Source organism: Tubulanus polymorphus, chromosome 4 (assembly GCF_964204645.1).
Source record: "Tubulanus polymorphus chromosome 4, tnTubPoly1.2, whole genome shotgun sequence".
NCBI lineage: Eukaryota > Metazoa > Nemertea > Palaeonemertea > Tubulaniformes > Tubulanidae > Tubulanus > Tubulanus polymorphus.
This window is the reverse complement of record NC_134028.1, coordinates 5,113,107-5,133,950: the sequence shown is the minus strand read 5'-3', so window position 1 is coordinate 5,133,950 and position 20,844 is coordinate 5,113,107. Positions and strand designations below refer to the sequence as shown.

General features: G+C 37.8%; 1 protein-coding gene across 5 annotated transcripts in view; it reads left to right on the top strand.

The window, feature by feature from the left end:
• The window catches only part of LOC141904707 (uncharacterized), a 76,921-nt gene that overhangs the window by 53,864 nt on the left and 2,213 nt on the right, over positions 1-20,844 (top strand). For 2 of the 5 annotated variants that reach the window (XM_074793340.1, XM_074793343.1), the window contains 13 exons: positions 680-788; positions 1,811-1,919; positions 4,021-4,115; positions 10,475-10,733; positions 13,724-13,915; positions 16,421-16,479; positions 17,441-17,626; positions 17,718-17,909; positions 18,193-18,306; positions 18,397-18,498; positions 18,579-18,714; positions 18,794-20,533; positions 20,722-20,794. In XM_074793340.1, coding sequence (XP_074649441.1) covers positions 680-788; positions 1,811-1,919; positions 4,021-4,115; positions 10,475-10,733; positions 13,724-13,915; positions 16,421-16,479; positions 17,441-17,626; positions 17,718-17,909; positions 18,193-18,306; positions 18,397-18,498; positions 18,579-18,714; positions 18,794-20,533; positions 20,722-20,794 — 3,366 coding nt within the window. Of the gene's footprint in view, positions 1-679; positions 789-1,810; positions 1,920-3,533; positions 3,755-4,020; positions 4,116-10,474; positions 10,734-13,723; positions 13,916-16,420; positions 16,480-17,440; positions 17,627-17,717; positions 17,910-18,192; positions 18,307-18,396; positions 18,499-18,578; positions 18,715-18,793; positions 20,534-20,721; positions 20,795-20,844 lie in introns of those variants that run through there. The other 3 variants (XM_074793342.1, XM_074793341.1, XM_074793344.1) reach the window with 3 other exon arrangements.

The following is a 20,844-nucleotide window of genomic DNA, read 5'->3' as shown; positions in this document are numbered from 1 at the left end:
TCGACTCAAAGGTTGTAAGCTTATGCGTGTGTCCATTGGTTTGTTTGTATATACGTATGATCTTTCATGACCTTCACTTCAAAAACGATTGTTATGAAATTGATTTGATTTGACATATTCTGATTAGAAGTAAACAACATCTCTGCTAATCAACTCTCGCCAGAAATTCGGCTAATAAGTTCAGAAATGTTTCATAATCGATCGGTGAAACCGATCTATTTGTTGAAATTTCTACGCCATTCAGGTCCATTCAGGTCGTTCGAATGACTAAACTTCGAAAAAATTGCATTAAAATTGCATCCTGCGCGTCTGGAATCAGTCCAACAACTCGTTGAAGTTTGGAGGGTTCTTTTAGGTAATCGTGTCGAGTGACATTTCCCCGTGTCTGACATCTCAAATAAACATATCCCGTCATCATAAATCGATATAGCTGCACCCAGAATCAGTTTTACAGTAGGACTGCAGTTATTCGTATTGGATCGACGAAATTGACTGAGTCAAGGATGGATACGGTTGGCCCGGGCCAAGTGAAAGTGACCTACTTTCCTCGACAAAGATGAAATATTCGACCCAGATACCCAAATGAATGATGTGTACAATTTTGGTCATCAAACGTAAAAATTCAGGTAAAAAGATGTACATAATTGAGTAAAATATGTTTTATTTGTTAAATATTCAGGTTACTTTTACACGCTGGAGTGAATATAAACAGGGAAACTTTACAAGGTACCGCGCTACACGAGGCTGCTTTATGCGGAAAAATTGACATCGTTAAAGTATTACTAGAGGTAAGCAGCGCCCCCTGGCGCGTAAAGAGGGCAACTAAAAAGTAAATGAAGAAAGTTGATTGATAGCTAGGTCAACTCTTCTGTTTCAATCACATTTTTCATTATTCCTACACTTGAGCGGAAACAAGCAGACACTTCTTGACATTATATCGATACAGAAGGAGAAATAGGGTCAAAGATTCTTTCATCGGATGCTTCAGAGAATATGTAGGCAGTATCTTAACGGCAGTTTGTAGAGAGAGCGAGAAAGAGATTTTGCCTCCGTAGGATTAAGGATTATATCGTTCCGACGAGTTTTTCCGACGGAAGTTTCGCCTACGTCAGTCGTACGAGATCTATAAACACAGTAGGATGTTAAACTCTACACGATCTCTCGACGACGACAATCATTGATATTACCGAGGAACGGTAGTCGATGTTTCGTGCTGCGGTGTCGACGATGATTTGCCGGTGATTTGCGTCACTCGATGGCGATCCCCGTAACAATGATAGCTCTGTAGGCGAATTGACTTTTAGAAAAAAAGACACCGTGGGAAACGAGAAAGATGACAAAAACTGCGATTAAAAGTTCGAAAAGTTTCTGCAGTTTAATGAGCAAAACCAACAGTTGACGATATAACAGAGTTTATTCTGACAGTTTTTGTGGTTTTGGATAAACTTATCATGTGAGAAATGAAATTTTTTTTTATTTCTCTGTTGATGGAGTTAAGTCTAAACTTTGAAAAGTGTTACATCATCATCTATGGGTTTTGTTCATTAACTCTTAATACTGAGATTAATATCAGTCTACCGGTCATTTCTGTAGTTTATTTTGAGTAGAATGTTCGAAATTTTGATATAATATGAGTCCGTGTGAAAGGGTTCATGCGTTTAGTCGGAACTTCTTCAGACTGGGTTAATAACAGGGTTAATGTCGCGATTATATCCGAACAACGCGAATCATTATCGTCTCATTATTGTCTCGAGAGTCGAGAGAAAGTCGCATTTCGTATTAAATATGAGATAATTCGTTTATTTTTCAGAATGGTATTGACATAAACCGAGCCAACTCTTACGACCAAACCGCTTTAGATATAGTCAATCGATTTACGGCGTCACGAGCCGCGAAAGAACTCAAACAAATCTTGAAACGTAAGTTAAAACGCCGTAAATATTAACACGAATTTCTGAAGAGATATGCAGTTACAGGTCAATGGGTTTTTTACATCGTGATATGAAAATTCATGAATCTGCGTAGTGGCCGGGTTATCGCACGCTCAACAAGTACTACAACCTCGATATATGCAAGAATTCATAGAGAAGCTAATTTTAGCGATAGTAGATCCTATTCTTATCCGATAACTCTTCCTCGTGAGTTTATTTTTATGAATCTGAAGGCATGATCGAGTGCGCGCGTAGTTGGCAATCGTAAGTGCCGGTTAGAACCTATTATTCTTGAGTATTCCGATGAGTAAATACTGGCCTGAACAATCTTCCATTGGTTTGAAGAAAGCCCACAATATGAAGAAAAAGTGGAAGTTTCTCCTCAATTCTATGAGCCATTTTCAGGTCTCAAAGGGTACTCGAGATTCTGATTCCACTGATATTTTATTCCTGTTTAGATAAGGAGCCAAAATTCGTACATAAAAGAGAAAGGTTAACAGTCACTGTATTCGTAATCCAGAGCTGTAGAGCCTGCTCTATGATCCAGTTCTAGTGTCGTTGAAAATGGCTCATAGAATTGAGAAGAAATATCAAATACTCTCGCAGTTTTTTCTTCATATTGTCAGTTTTTTTTTCAAATGAATTATGCAATCACTTGTTTATTGAAGTCTATCTTCCATTCTATCTGTATATAGTATACCAATGTATTCATATAAACTTGATGATAAAGAAAGATCCGAGCAAAGTCTCTTTACGTGTGACGGGCCATTTTGATAATTTAGATGCACTTGATCCAGTTGCTATTGGTTACGGGATAGTTTGACTTCATTGTGGGTTCCCCGATAAGGAGGTCAAGTATGTCGTGCATCCATATATTGAGTATAGAAATGATTGATTGTAACCGAGAAATTGGTGACTGTTGTCATTGTAAAGATCTGTCTCCGACGATGACGCTGAGGAAAATGTTACGAAGAACTGATCTGATGTAGACATTATCCTGAAGCCTCCGTCGACCTTGAAGATGTACAGTTCAATTATCTAATAATGTGTCACTTTGATCGAGAAGGTTTTAATTGACATTCATCAATCTCGATGGATCTGTCTAAGACTATTGTCCCACTAGGTGTAGCGATATGTAAACTCTTTACTGTTAAACCTAGTTTCTCATCGATGGGTCAGTAAGTCTCTGCTGTCAATCCGAGTTAGTCCTGTCTCATGGTCTTCAGGAATCATCACCAATACGACGGAGAAAGGGGGAAATTATTTCATCGCAATATGGACCTGATATCGGTCACATCTTATGCGACAGAGATATATTCTACAATGCAATAATCAGAACACTTAATTGAATTCGAAACCTCAACTGTCAAATCACTTGGGGGATTGGCTTAAATAAATTATTTCACATTCCAAATTAGGTCCTTAATGACGTGTGTCTGTTTTTTTCTGTAAATAGATTTTTTCCACCTACTCGATGACAATATGCAACAAAGTTCACCGTTCGAGGTGTATATACTTAAACTTTGTTTCTTATCTTATCGAACTGGAATTTAATACTTAGTTTCTGTGTTGTTGCGCGCATTCGATCTTATTTTTGTTTCATTGTTCGTCGTTCCATATCATTACCGTATAACACAATATGCGCACTGTTTTATGTGGATAAAACGCTTTCGTATGCTAGTCTCTCAAACAACTGATTGATATTATGGAATTTGTGAGAAAATATTTGAATATTTGGAAGAAAAAGATCGCTGATCGCCGAGACCGGATAGCAGCTGATCGCAGAAATCGGACAGCGGCTGAATTATTGCATAATTTTTTCGGTATTTCGCTATAATTTGTTTGCATACACATCTATGAAGCTTTCATAGATCCAAGTCTAGTAACTGTCACCATTAGCCTGGGAAAAACGTTTTGTTTATAGGTCTACAAATTTTTTTTCACCAGCTTAGTGCATTACTCTAGAAACAGTTTCTAACTATGACATCATGCATACAGATGAATACGAAAAATAATGTAACAAAACCTCTGATTGATCTAACTGAACGATAGCAGACGATTTAATGGATGTATTTCTTATATTTTACAGAAGCAAGCAATGCAATAACTGTCCGTGCCTTAGAGGGATATTTTGACCAGTATGATCCTGACGCTCTCAGTTTCCAGGCTGGTGATTATATACAGGTATGTTTCCCCCAAACAGTCCCTGCCCCCTCTCTTCTTATTTATTTGTTTCTCAACAGTTTTTGGCTTTATTCTTCACTTAACTCCGATATCAGAATTTTATCAGATCGCTCAGAGACTCGTTATATTGGATTTTCATGGAAAAATTCATTATTCTGAAGTGTTTAATTTGTTACTGAGGACGAGAGGAGTTGAAAAGTTCACTATTTTTTTCTCAGCAACTAGCGCTCCATCTCTTGAGTGCTCGCAATCATAAATGAATTGAATTGCAATAGTATAAATTTCTACCAACTGGTGGCAGCACGATCTTATGAATGCGGGATTATAAGTAGAATCTCTCCGCTGATTCGTTTCATCATCTGATATAATGACTATTGATAATAATGAACAGATATTCCAGAACTCCTGAAGTTCGTTGTAATAAAGTTCCGCTGTGAATTATATTAGTTTCGATAAACATCGCGTATATTTTGTTCCTGATCAAAGAAATATCGGATTAAAACGCAATCCTATTCAGAATTCAGATATTTCATTGTTTCGACGAGGGAGGCCTCTGAAATGCTCCTAGGGACTTAATAAGATTTTTCAGATTAATTCAATCTATTGGTCGTATATCCGTAGATCGGTTTAGTGAGTGCTTTTTATCGATAACGAGGATGGGACGGTTCTTTGATGTATGAAGCATCTTCGAGCATCGGATGCTGCGAACTTCATCCTCATTATCTCTTCATCTCGTCTATATCTTTTTTTCTCGCTAATAGTTATAAGCGAAATTAGGGTTTGTTGACATTGTATCAGTAATGTACACACATAGTTTAACCTTCTTATGTCTGCTGTAAGATGCGCTGAAGACTTATGCGCTTAGTTTCTTATAGTATTGCCTACTTCATCCTAGTGTCATCAAATCTTTCAAATTCCTAACTTCTAAATGATTGAGAAAAATTTCTGATATTTTTCAAATAAATGACAATTAAGAATTTTTCTCTGGAACGAAACAGCTGTTAGTCTGACTAGGTTTTAATCACCACCTGCCCTATAAATTTTGAATGTTCTTTTACGCACATGCGACACACACCTGGTTAAACTGTTACATCAGATTGTACCATATTGTCCAAACAACCTGAGACATATGCTATTCATATCGTTCATTCAGATTTTTTAAAAACCATTGGTTGATATATTTTGACCCATATTTGGATTGTCTAGGTGTCTGGTCCCGGAGGAAAAAGACAACTTCGAAAAAAAGAAACATATGATGATTTTTAGAATGTTTACTGCCGTCAACAGAATTCTAGGAAAGTCAGGACAATAATCGAATGATAGTCTGAAAACTCGACCCTGCCTTCCATAGACCTGTCGTTCAACTCGGGTTTGAATCCATGGTTAGAATTTAGAGGAGAAAATCTTGTCATTCTATTTCTTCCATATTTTTTGCACTTACTGACTTTGAATCCAGCTGTCAATGATGCTCAGCTGGAGGACGCGCAGCTTAGCTGCCGTTATCTATTCATATCAATGATAACATTCATATCAATATGCCACGATTTGTCCTTCAGTTTTTTGCTGTCACTAAAAGTTCATTCCAGTCACATTCTGGTCATTCATTTATAATTGAGAATTTTCATTAAAAACTCTGTTTTCGATAGGGAGCGTTTTGGTTGATGGTTCTTGTCCGGCCTAGCCACACTCAATAGGGAAAACAACCTGTAGGACTGAAAAAAAAATTCATCAGTAAAATGATTAGAAATGGAAGAAATTCATACGTGGTAGGGGATACGGATGTATTGATCGGTTTGTTATAATCGGTTGTAGGATCTTGTAAACGCAATAAACGAAGTATCGATTTGTTTATTCAGCAAAAATAGGTGTCGATTTCTGGCTTTCATTTTTGCACGAGCCAAACAATCAGTACGTGATCATGATACGGTTTGATGTGAAATACATCGATATCAGTTAAATTCAATCTATGTTGATTTTGTAGCGCACCTGTCCTGCGCGCGAGGGTTCGTCTACTTGCGGGAATATTTGAACGTGACGATTTCGCGAAACTATGATCCAAATGCTAGGCTCGATTATTCAATTCTTGACCATAAAACGACAATTACCGTAAAGCTATACTAATGATGATAATTAGTTGAGAATTCCTGTGATCAAAAGCATATAAAAGTATATCGCTAATATCCTATAGTATAAGTGGATGTCTATACATAAACAGCTTGTCACTTTGAGGTTAGAGAGTGATAATGGGTATCAATTTGATATGGTATTAGTTTGAGAAATGGCTATGGTGTTAACAATTATCTGACCAAACGGTCGATTATAGATCTGATGATAATAACTCGCTACAACTAAATAGGAGATAATTACCGTGATTTTTAGACTATTAGCGGATATTCGAAAATTCTCACTGATCTTTCGGCACATTTGATGGCGAGACATTATGATTGATAGACTGAAAGAGAAACCAATTAAGAGTGGCTAGGACACCAAAAGTTTTGAGAGTCTCATACAAACTTTCTTGTTGTTGAAGCAGCAATGTCTTCTACTATGGCACATGAACTCAACCAAATCCATTGTCAATGTGCCCTGCTCTAACTATTATTTGGCGTGGCTTTAGTATAGATCTATTTTTACACCTGGCTATGTCCTTTAGAATGAAGAGGATATTTGCTTGAGTAGGAGTCCTTTGTGGTCAAAGGTCAAAGAAGCTGAAACACACTTTACACAGACTCATGGGGAGTTCCTGGCTTGGAGGATTTATGATGTAACCCCCTCCTTGAGGCATGAGACAAATATTGTTTGAATGGGCAATGTAATTAGGAATACAATGCTGTGAAGTGAAAGTGTCACACATGCATATATATGTATGTATAAATTGTATGGGGCCAAGTTGAGCTGACAGCTGTTATGTTAATAGTTAAAACTAGCAACAGTTTGATTGGTCGATTCCATGTACGCTATCCGGAGTGTGTGACACCACGCTAGATTCTGTTCACACTGGCTCTGACAACTACCAGTCTAGTTAACCTCGTGCCTTGTGTATGTGTGTCTGCCTGTCTTACCGGGATTATTAGATTTAAACGGATTATCATAATTATTATTAGTCAACCCTGCTGTTTAGGATAATCCAGCTTATCCATTGCGGGTTGTTGATTGAATTCGACTCTACTATCGCCGTTGTGGACCTCAGTTTTATTCATACGCTCTCAGAGTGAGGTACAGAGCTGAGGTGTACGTCATTATGGATTAGAACATTCCCATAAATCAGAATTTGTTTGTCGGGTTTTTTTTCATTCGAAAACCAGTTGTTCAGGTGTTTATAGAGGCGGCGACGAGCATCGGTCGACGCGATGAAGTTTTTCAAATTATTACGGAGAAAAAGTTCGAAGCGAAAGAAGTCGGTTAGTAATATCGAAGAGGAGGATGGGGATATCGAGAGCGAAAGATTACCGCAGGTAAACTAGCGTTCGTTAATGAGTTAACGAGTCTATACGATATAATAAGAAACTATTGATGATGTAGTAAGCTCGATTTATCCGCGAGTCTGGTGTATAATTGATAAATTCAAACATTGTAATAGGAAATTAATAATTTACACGTAATTATGCAGTTGTGTGAAATGATAGGCAGTTAACCCGTGCGAATTGTGGCCCTGAATCGTGTGTGCCTTGTCTAGATATATCGATTGAGCGTGTACGCTTCTCAGTCGGTCCGGTTTCCTGTCCAATTATTATTGTTCGAGATTGGTGAATAAATTTTGTCCCATTGATAGAACCAACATCTTCCACCAACCATGATGTACTGAATAAGTTGATTTTGAGTTTTATCATCTTGCTTTTTAGACCTAACATTTCACTCTGTATTGATGTCTTCTTAGTACTCATTATATCAGTCCGACTTCTGAGTCCCATTATACCATTATACCAGTACTCCTGATTATGGAAATGACGGAAGATCTCGCTATTTCGCGTAACGTTTGGACAGAACTAAAAGGAAGTCAATTCTAGGAACTAGAAACTCAAAACCGTGTCGAAACCGCGAGTACCTTATGTTTAAAAAATCATGTCAAGCATACTCTAGAATTTCCAATGAACGTGAAATAAAAATTAGCGGAATCGATAGGACTGTCCAAGTACTTCACTGTACGATATATATACATACATCTACCCCGCTATTGTACATATGTCATTTGAAATTTTTTAAGGACACTTCAGAATTTTTTTGACGAAACGATAGATAGGACCATCCTTACATTAACGTTACTACTGTGTGTAGAACGTTCGACACGGAACGACAATTTTGACGGCGATACGATCGCATTTTAATCTTGAGTTATCGCGCTACCTGAGAGTTTTATTAATGCGGCGTGATTATGAACGCGATACCTGATCTACCTTCACCTCTGCCTCCCGCGTACGTGTGTGTTTGAACACGACGACAGATTGTTCACGGTCGCCGCACGGCGAGGAAAGAATTTTTTTCGACTGGATAAATATCGGCGTAAAACCCGCGCCGATTGCGAACGAGAATGCGGTTCGCGTCAGGAAGCGAGGTTTCGATACTTTACAATGATGTATCGTTTCCAGGCGACTGACTCGACGTTTTACGACGACAGACACGATAGCTGAAAAATTATCCCATTTATAATATCCTTGTTTGAGTTTCTAATGGAGTTTTATGGGCTGAATTCTCGTTAAAACTCATCCGCAGTCGATGCGAAACGGTCGTGCGAGCCTCGCTCGAAAGTAATGTATTCTTGGCAGTTCGCGTTTTTATTTTCTAACGCAAGATGTAGTAGTGCCTGGTGAATCGTTCTCAGAGAATGGAATTTTCTGGAATGAATCTTACCGCGTCTGATATTTCAAAAGTTTTTACGTAATTCAATCATTTATCGATGATGAAATATAGATCACGATTGAGTAGCGACTCATCCACCGAACCAGAACTGTTTAATTCGAACGGCTGACATCTTCCGATATCGACTCAGGGGTTTACCCAAACTGTGTGGGGGTGTCGAGAACTGTTTGATGTACGACGTTTCAAGTCATTAATATCGCGATCTATGAAAAGATTCTTTTTTCCGGTGTTCATCCACGCGTCGTCGTTCCCTCGTGGACTTGCTTTTCAAAATTTCGAACCCCTCACAAGTTCAAATGAATTAATCATTGAAATTTTATTAAGCTTACTGATTTTATGACGAGATCCGCTGCAAATTGAATGCAAATCCCACATCGCCCTGGTGAATATTCTAATAGACTTCATGAACTTTTCGAGTTTGAATAGATTTACTGAATATCGGCTCAATATTGCGCCAACAATTTTGGCTAGATCATTATTATCATAGCCTGTTTAACAAACATATTGTTATTACCACTCAGCATTCCTGAGTTTAATTCATTGTCGTAATTACTTATGTCAATTGGTTCGCGTGCCAAATGTTCACTTTGCCAAGACCATCCGAGTTGTGATTGGAATTTGACCACAAATGACCGGTCAGCGGCATGTCCCTCTGTACTGGTCACCTGCTTAATACTGTGGACATATTTGAGCACTGTCCAAATTGTCAAACAATCAAACTATGTTTATGTTGGTACAACTTTAATGAATAGAGTTTCGACATAGGTTTATGGCTTTCGAAAATTTTATTATAATGAAATTCAACAGTGACACAAATTGAACCTTCGTTAAACCTTCGGTTCAAGTGATATTCAAATGAACAGTCTACCATTTATTACACCTTCACTTGTGTTGTATACAAATTCATGAAGTTATCACATTTGTTCTAATCAACTTCGATTGTTCCTACTCTCATTGTTTATAAAAATTCCTTTAGCAGGTTGCATGTTAGAATTGTAGCCCCGGTCTTGAGAATTTTTATATATCTGTAATTGATCTTAAATACGATATTCATGCCTTTAAATTCTCAGTGCATTGGATATATCTGACTACCTTAAAGCAACATGTCTTAGTTGATATTGGACAGAGCTCAATTTCGGCAGTTTCCGATATTGTACTCATTGTTTTGTTGGGATACTAGAAATTGAAAAGAAACTCAAGACATGATACAAGAAATTTCTGATTTCACCATCAGCCTACGTTTGATTCTTGCCTATTTTTTTCATGATAAGAAACTTTAAGCGAAGGCACTGGGAATGCAAACTTCGATGCGGGATAAGGACAACAGAGGATCTCATATCCCGATAGATACTCTTGTGTATAAATGAAGCGTTGTTGCGTGGTGGAAGTTGATTCCAGTGACAATATGACGGCGGAACGAATAGCAAATAGAAAGTTTTTGATTTCTTGTTTGTAATATTGATGACTAACTAATCGTTTCGTATATTTCGTTGTTGTTGCAGGTTTTAGAGCAGCATCAGGATGGAATCTGGAAGGGCTACGTGTTGAGCACGTCAGCCGGTTACCAGTCGGTAAAATCGGGGTATTTCCCGTCGTCGGCCGTACAGGTTCTCGAACCAGACGGTAAGGAATATAATAGCTTAAAACGAAACAAGAAGTATTCATCGCACTCATTAGAACGGTATCCAGGGTTACCACCAGGGGAACGGTACTGCACGCCACCTATTGAGAACTATACTACAAACTCACTCGATCGCCGCAGTAAGTTTCAAACTGTCGTTCGATTGTGGTTGGTTTGAGTTTTTTCGTGATAACTGATTGAGAACCATTTTTCATTGTTAACTGGAAGAAGTTTGATGATTTTAATCAGTTATCTTTGCATGAATGAACTCTTGTACACTGTAGCAACATGCAGTACCAGTAACAATACCTCTCATATACACATTTCAGAACATTTTTGAAAAGATTTCGTTTTCTTGAACTGTATATGATTGGTTTGATCTTTTTTCTTCATGTAGTAGTCGCAGTAGTTTTTAGTATTGCATGTATGTAGGACTTTTCTATACTCTCCGCCCGGGTTGGGATGGTTCCTTATTTTAGAGAAAGGCTTTCAATCATCATTATTTTTGTCATATTTCCTTCATATCTCGAATCTTTGAAGTTCCCTTTATCTTTTTGAAGCGATCATTTCATTTTTATGACTTTTGATATAAACCCCTTTATGTTGTAATTTATGTACATTTTTTCGAAGATGTTCGTCCTTGTAGAGGTTACCACAGTGACACATGTTTTTTTCGCTGTCATTTCTGTGAAGTCTTTTGACGACTAACCTCCAGGAATCTCTACCTAATTTAGAGAATACATAGATTCTCACGACGACGTATTGTAAAGGTTAGGTTTGTTTGGATATCAGGTTCACAAAAATTGACATTTAGAGCTTAATTACGGTTGACGTTCATAAAAAAGGGAGACGTGCTGCCTGAATGCATTCTAAGGTGTTTGACTTCATTCCGATTCTAGTTAATAAACGATGAAGCAAAACAGCCGATATATGTCAGAACAAAGACATTTTGATGAAATTGCAGTCTAGTCATATTTATTCTTTACATAATGAAAAACCTGTAGTACAAATAGCTAGTATATTTTGTTAAAGATTCGAATGGAAAAGAAATGAAAGCTAGGAACAAATTGTGTTCGGAGGCTTCAAACAAATTAGTTTATTGCCGGAAAAATCATTCGATGTCCTCAAATATAGGTGTTCTCAGTAACCGATATGAAATATTTATGCATGCATATGTTAATAGGGCGATCGGTCCCAGGGTTTGCTGGCACGGTGCCACGCTGGTTGACAATTAGCTAGTTCAGGGTCATGAATTAATTACAATACAAACATTTCTACCTATTAAGAGTTTTAACGAGTATTCTTGAGCTTGAATTTTAATTTGTTGGTTGAAATTTGCTGATAATACAATTTTACATGCCTCAACCTAAGGTATATGGTTGTCAATTACATTTTTTCTCGTGAATAAGACCATTTTGTAGCCACTATAAATTATATGGCAAATGAGGTGCAATATTTGTCGTGTTTTATGGCGAAAAAAAACTATGCTGGAGTTTTATGCGCGAAAGTGATAACATCATCCAATAATTGTGTTATAATGAGTTTCTGTGAGAACTGTCATTTCGACGCGCGGAAAATATGTCGTAATAAAGTCACGAAATTACGTAAGATATTCAGCAGTTTATAGCGAGATAAAACTCGAGATAAAAACGAACATGACGTTTTGTCAATATTCAACATGAATAAGTCAAACGTTCCATTTGATGTATATAATTTCATGCAAATTGCCCCCTAATTTGTCGGGATATGAGCCCGAAATAATTACCGGTTTGCGACAAACGCAATTCAAATATTGAAGAAACTGGATGTAAATCGTATACGTCGTTGATTTTGTTGTTGGAGCGAGGCCATTTCCTGTACGGATATCGGTAACTTTTTGAAGTAGAATTCGGCCGTAATTGTCGCAGTCATAAATCAAACGAAATCGTTTTTGCGCACGAGATATTCGTGCTCGGGGACTAAATTCCATGAGAAGTAACTTGAAAATAATTTAAAATCAACTCCAATGTGTACGAAACGATGAACGATGAAATCATTAGATTCTATGAGAAATTTTTTGTCGGAAAATTAAAAAGAACAGATTGCGTAAGCTATTTGCATGAGAAAGCAACTTGAAATTCAATTCAAAATTAATTAAAAAGTCATGAAACGATGAACAATGAAATCCGTTGGTTCTTTGAAAAAAATTTGAAATTTTGGAAGAGAATCGTTCGCAAAAAAACTACTTGTTGATTCATTCGATCTCAAATCTGGACAAGTCGCTCTGTCTAACCATAGAAACTGTTTGTATATTTACATTTGTCTCCGTTCAAACTGTGTGATCAGAATATTCATTACGTGGCCATGTTACTCTTGACGTCGATGGTAATTTTGTCATCCAATTTTCCCATAAAAACGAAATGCTAGGATAAGGTTACGGAATGTCGGTTCACTTGACTGGTTTCGTGGAGAGCAGTGTGTACAGAATGAACTAGATCTACGGATAATAGAAGTGAACTCGGTGAACTAACGACTTATCGTTTTACATCTCTGTGTGAACTAATATAGAATACCGACATCGCGCAGAAATACTGAACTAGTCGATGAGATTTCCCTGACCGTACCCTTTACATATATGGTGGGTGGTGTAAGTTGATGTAGAGGGTAGTAGGGGTGGGGCGGAGGAAAAATTCGAAATGTCGCTAAACCCTATATTAGTCAGAAAATAAACCGGAATTGAGATGATTCTTGGAAGAGTGAATTGGTTGGTTCATTCTGATTAGGCTTGGGCCGACCATCGGCATTGGTGACAAATGGGCTCCAGCCCGCTCAACACTGGCCAATTTAAGCTTGACCGAAAACCAAATTTGACACTGGTCTGATTTGGACCGGTTTGACCCGGGCCAAATCATTTCTGTGTGATTGTAGCTTATATATGTCCTGCATGTTGCTATCAGTATTTAATGCATGCTATTTTGTTTTGTTCTGTTTTTGTTTTGTTTTTGTTTTGTAGTTTTGTAGTTTTTGAGCATGACTCTCGTCGACTTTATTGCACTTAAAAAAATCTGTCAGCCGAAAATAATCGATAATAACGAACGTAAAGAAAATAGAATTGCAGTTTGATTTTAGTTTCTCTGTATCGTTTTTATAGCGCTATCTAGACAGAATTCTCCGATGAAGCAAGGCACCATTCGTAAAGGTTCGGCACCGGGAGTATTTTCGCACGCGCCAGGAGCCTCTCCGCCGCCTGGTGGTATATCTAGTCACTACACGAGTGTCGGATACGACGAGTCGTTCCCGCCCCCGCCGTCGCCGCTCGCGCAAAAGAGCCCGCATAGGCAAGGTGAGCACCTGTACATGTGCCCGTACGCGGGCAGCGCGCCACAACTCAGTACCGGCTGGCACATTCAACATTATAATCCACAACAGCATTTACAGCATCATCGTCATCAGTACAGTAAGAGAATCACTGACGTGTGTTATATAGGCATGGAATATCATCGTTTCATATTATCGATAAAACTCTTCTATCGGCCAACAGTTTACAACAAACACTACTGCGTAGCTAACCAGTATTCGTTATCTACGCGAAGTTACTTCGTCAAATTCATCGGTTTTATCAATTCAATATTCAAGGAGATATTTCTCAGACGATCGTGGTTATTCTATTGATAGAACTGATGAATCTGAGAAAGAAACTGGTTGATAATTACGAAATACTGGTTAATGGTTGTTTTATTAGAAATTGAAAAACCTACGATAAAATTCTAAGCACTATTTTCCATGACGAAAACTATTAATGAGTGAGTGAATGTAACAAAAGAGAGATATGGCCACAGTTTTTCATGAATCAAGCCCTTGATTCGTTCTGCTTTCGTAAGACTATTTTTAACGTCGTAATAGTCTTGGCAAATATGTGTAGCTGTTTTTTAAACGTGAACGTGAATAGAATGGGGTTTGAACTGTTGACTGATACGAGAGAGTGCTGTCATTATTATACATGTTTTCATATAAAATGAATGGATCTGGGCAATAATTGTTGGAACATTCATTGTTTTAATATCATCCATTTAATTATATTCCTTTTCAAACTTATTTCGATATATATATATATATATATATATATATATATATATATATATATATATATATATATATATATATATATATATATATATATATATATATATATATATATATATATATATATATATATATATATACATCTCATCATTTTCAATTAATTTCGTCGGCATTTATAGGAAATTTGTTTCATGCGTAATTCTGTTACTCTATTCTTATTATGAATGAAATTTGGTGAATATTGTTTTCGGATACTAACAATTAAACAGATAAGAATAATGTGTAATGAACGGAAAACCCATTATTTGAAAATGAAACAGTGATCGCAAATATGAACTTGTAGTCTTCAGACATCTCCATCATCCAGGCTTGTCTGTCTAAACTGTCTTGAAAAAATGAAAACTAAATATTTTTGTAAAATCTGACATTGCCTGAAGTGATAGACAGTACAATGTACAGACTATTAGAATCGACATCCTCACGGTTACAAAGCTGATTCTGCTCTGTAATCAATTATTTGTTGACAACTGTTTGACTAATTGTTGTCAATTTCGTGGTTGCGTTCCCCACAATGCGTCAAACCCAGAAGACTGAAAATAATAATTGATTACGACGCGGATGACAATCATCGAAATACATAGAAGCTTTTAACCTGGATATGTATGTGAAATTACCGGCAGAAAAATGAAGCTATCACCAGACAGGATACGTAACGCTAGTATCATGTTTGTTCGTCATTTTTTCTTTGTTCTAAAATCTCGCATTTCTGAACTACGTCCGACATCGATTAATATTGCAAACTGCTTTTATGGCAGATTTGATCGAATATTAGTCTAGATTCTGATATAATATACAGAAACCATAATAACCTACTTATTCTAGATATGTGTGTTAGTAGATTTGGAGTAGGCCTTAGTGGCGGGGAACTAAAAACCTGCGGGATGGACCCCTGTAGCTTCACTCTCAAAGAGCTTCACCCTGTTAACTGTGGAAACCTGACATTCTATGTAAATAGTCCCCGATAATTGTGTACCGGTACATTGAGGTAGTATTGAATAGTTGCTGTGACATTAGTGAACAGTTAACTTCTATTCAGGACCCGCCCAATGTACTGAGAGGTGTCTATTTGCTTTAAATACTGGGTTTTATATTCGATAAACAATTGATTATCCAGTATCTTAGAGTGTGGCATTCATCTGCATTTACGATAAATGAATACGTAACCTTGAATAATAATTCCACGTATGAAAAAACAAAATCCTCCATCGAATAAAATTACAATTAGAAATTTATCCTACAAAAAGTTAGAAAAAAAATTTTCAGTAAAAATTTATTTGATTGCAATTTTGTTTAAACATATCGATAAAGGTTTGTTTTCGATTTTTCGATTGCATGCGTATAGCTATTAATGTTTACATTATAAAGGATATTAGATGTTAAGATTACGCACGGGGCATGTTTGGAAATATTTAGCATTTAGTCGTGATATACATTCTCGATTCAATAAAAGTTTCATTATCATATCGATTAAAATCATGCAACCACGGATATAAAATCTCAGGTAAATATGATGAACCTAGAATGGAGTTTGATAGTTCATTTCGGAAGGCTTAATGGTTTTTTACTTGAGAACGACGCAAGCAAACATCTGGAATAATCAGTTTATTAGATTTGTCCAGTCGATAAAGACTATCAGTTTACCTCTAAGAAAAGTGATAAAAAACACTGTTTGGGATTCATCTGAGATCTTTATTTTCTATTTCAGATTCATTCAGCTATGACGCTCCGCCGTATTCTCCAGGTCAACATATTGGACAACCGTTGGTAAGTTAAGGCACTAAGGCTATAGGTTACGATAATTCGACGTTATTTCCTGGGCATTAGAAAAATTTGTGAGCAAACAACACTGCGTTGAAAATATAGCCCTGACCTAACATGGTCTTTAAACGCGACAACGCTTCTCAATGTAAAAAGCGTTATAGCCGTTATGCGAACTGTTTTAACATAGAGAGTATTATGATGGATGAGGTCTAATCTCGGGTATTTGGTATTCATTATTACATTATTGAAAATAGTTGAGACTTTATTCCTTATAATTACATGTGCATTAGTCAGTGTCAATAATTATGCGCGCTGGTAATATGCGACGTCAAAAAATATGATAGATGATTTTATTCCGCTCTGTTTTAGACAATTTTCCGTGGTAAAGATGAGCGCGGATATATTTTTTTTTATTCGACATAAGTCATCGTTAATGCATCTCCCTACAGGGTGGCCACTGACCTGGAAAACCTGGAGAACTCGGGGGAATCAGAAAAATCTAGTAAAAATCAGAGAATTTGACAAAAATTGTGTCATCACAACATGGAAAAAATTCAGGGGATTTTTAAATGGGCAGAAAAGAAGCCACCCTGCCCTTGACCTGATTTCAAACCGATGCATCTTAAATTCACAATTACATTACATTAAAAAAGAAAACAATCAGTGCACTGTTAAAAATGTGCTGTCTCGGATATTTTCATGTTAATACCCCTCACACCTGTTACTAATGATTATATTATTTAACCCATGAAATAGGATGGAAAATTATTCTTTAAAATTTTTTACTACAGCTACAACTACAGTCTTGAAATAATCCTTTTGTCTAATATATAGAAGTGTACATGAATATTTAAATGTGTATCTGTATTTCATTCAAAAATTGAAGTTTTTCTTTTGGCCAAAGCTTTGACATTAGGGCATATTATGTATATTCAAATGTCAACGTGTCTTGATATTTTTTCAGATTTCATACGCGAGTGGAAATCACAGTCCAAGTCCATTGGATCATCCAGAATGGTCACGTTACGCAGACGCAGGGGAATATAGATCCGGTAGTCCGTGCCGCGATAGTCCGACCGGTAGTAACCGCAATAGTGCTGCTAGTACCGATAGCGGCCGTGGTGGCAGTGCTGCTATGTTTGACAGTCGTGTAAGTTGAAAACTTAGAAGTTTCTGGTGGATACTGCAAATTGAAATTAAATACACCTGAGCACAATTCATCCTTTCGTTTCAAATTACAGGTGTTGCATAACTACGTCAATGTTCAGATCGCGCAACATCGTCTATCAGGCCAAAGTTATGAGTCGGGCGTGTCATCGCGTCAGAGTTACCATAGCAATAGCAGTTCAAGTTTGGGCAGTCTCGATCGGTTAGAGGAAAGTGGTTATTCGAGTCAGGTGAACGTTGCTGAACTAGTACAACAAGGCATGGCGGTAAGCATTGTATGAAAAAAAGAATTGCTCATCTTCAATCTTAGAATCAAAGTGTCGGATCAATGAATTAGTAACTTACAATAGTCCAAACTCATATCAACCAGGTCCTAGGCTTGAAATAGATTTTGGATTTAAATCAGGGCTTAACACTTGGAACAGGATAGCATTGGTTCTAGTTCTGGTTCCTTTGATTCAAAAGTTGATTCACTTACGATTTCTACTTTGATTATGCATGAACTAATCATTTAAATATCATGTCTGTTTTTATATTACCTGTATTTAGCAGGATACCGAGATTATACATGCCTGGCTCGCTGATCTACATTATGATGAATACTATAATAATTTTGTCGGCAATGGTTATGATATGGGAACAATATCGCGTATGACGCCAGAGGTAATAAATCTAGCTTAATCTGAACTTCGCTTAATATCCGTTCCGTATGAAAAGATTTTTATTTATTGAGGTTTTTGATTCATTCTTTAGGATTTGACAGCTATTGGTATTACGAAACCAGGGCATCGAAAACGTTTGAAATCAGAGATTGCACGGCTACATATACCTGATGGTATTCCGGACCACAAACCAGTAAGTGGTGCCTGATACTTTGGGTCCTTTAAGCAATTGGATCTACTTAGTCTACATGAACACTATATTTTTGTTTTCAGGCTGACCTCGGTGAGTGGTTACGTTTGTTGAATTTGGACCAATACTATGAAACACTTACAAAGCAGAATTACTCTATGGATAACGTGACTGAAATCACTTGGGAAGATCTTGAAGAGATAGGAATCACTAAATTAGGTGAGTAGATGAAAAATTGTGCTTAAAAACCAACGCCTGTAAGGTTGTCTGCTAATGGTTGATTTGATTTGCTTTGTAGGTCATCAAAAGAAGACTTTACTAGCGATAGATCGACTCAAGAAGTTAGCAGCAGGAGCTAAACGTGCGTCAATAACAATGAACGAGCGAAGAGGCTCGTCCGATCTGCTTCATAATGGTCCAAAAATACAGCATACGTTACCTCAGTACAATAATACGCGTTGGTCAGCTGAGATGGCTAACCACCAATCACAACTCAGTCATGAGGTAACTATAGCGACAATACAGCCTCGTAAATCTCCGTCCGGAGATAGTATAAACAGCGCACCGGAAATGAAAACGTTTTTACCGATGGACGAATGTCGCGGTAGTTTCGAAATGTTGCATCAACAACGGACTAAACGCCTCGGATCAGTGGAACGCGCGGTGATAGAATCACATTCTCAGCCGGGAAGCGGCGATGTTACTCCGACGAACGAACGATCGTCGACTCCGGATAGCCTCGATGGGCGACGTCCGTCTGCCGTCGTGAATCCGCGAATGAACGGTAGCATCCCTAACAACAAACAGAAACCGGTAGCTATGATCGTCGCGAAGACTCGTCGTTCGAGCCGCGACGTCGCGCCTGAGATTATTCCGATTGACGATGTGGAAAAATCATCAGAAAACGACAGTTCGTCCGATATGAAAGATCACATCTACGATAAACCGGAAGGTTCCGATGCGCCGAGTTCTCCTCAAGGTGTCGTCAATTCGGCGAATGAAAGTTTCTACGCGCTGGCGCAGTTGAAATCTAACAGTAAAAGAATTCCTCCGCCTACCCCGCCGAAACGAATTAATTCTTTTCGATCGGAATCGTCTGAAAACGTGACTGACGAAGAATTGGGAAGTTCACCACCACCCCCGCCCCTACCGCCGCCGTTGGTCATGCGAGATGCTATGGAAAATTCGCAGACGTTTACCGGTTGTATAAAAAGTCTGTCTGAAAAGTTTTGCCGTCGCGAGGGCAGCGACCGCATACCGTTTACCACTCAGAATTTGAATCAATCGACAGAGGAATTTCCACCACCTCCTTCGCCGCTGTTGGGTAACAATCGAGAATCAACTCTGACAACTAATACGAGCGTGTCTAAACCGGGCGTCGCTAAACCACAAGAACCTCCTAAAGTTGAGCCAAAACCTAAACTGACACCTCTTATCGAGAGCAATTTACACAAAGCGATTAAAAATGAATTGAGCATGAAGTCAACATCGGAGATTAAACAATCTGATAATTCGGTGATATCCCCGAGTAAAGAATCGTTGAAAATGAACAATTTCATAAAGTCTCCGCGTAAAGAGCCGCTTAAAGTAAGCGATTCGATCCTGAAGTCTCCCAATCGGGAAGCTGCGAAACCAAAAGATTCGCCAATAGCTAGTGAACCGTCGGCGAAGGTTGAAAGTCTACCTCAGGTGAAACCAAAACCATTCACGAATAACCAGCCGTTAAAAGTGATGCCACCTGTTGTTCCGAAAGGCAATGACAATGATAGCAGCGGTGGGTCGGATATTGAGGACGGTAACGCAACGGTCCGACGCGTTAGTAAAGTTAAACGCAATGAATCGACGACGAGTTTAGATTCGAACGTTTCGACGGACTCAAATACTCTTCCATTCGCTAACGAGAATGTTGGCACAATAAAACAGAGAAATCCGGCCAATAAACCATCGATTGTTCCGCTAGATATTGACGACGATTCGTGGGAAGAGACTGCAACGATGAAACGTCGTCCTTCTAATCATCAACAGGCAGATTCAAGAGGTAAATATTTGGAAAACAAGTTTGATTCAATTAGTAGTATTAGTTACATGAGTTAGCCTGAAGTTTTCGATCTTGTCTCAAGTCTGCGCTGTGGAATGATTTCATTGATTGTTCTGTGACCGAATGAATAGTTTACTATGTAATTTGAAGTTAAAGCCTAAATCTAAAGAAATCAATATTTCTTTCAGGTGCTGAGAAATCAGTTTCGCAACGTGCTGCCAACGCAACTGCTGGATTCCCAGATACATTAGAAGATGCAATGTAAGTTGATTCCAAGTTAGAAACTCCTTGTGATGAAATGAAAAACATGT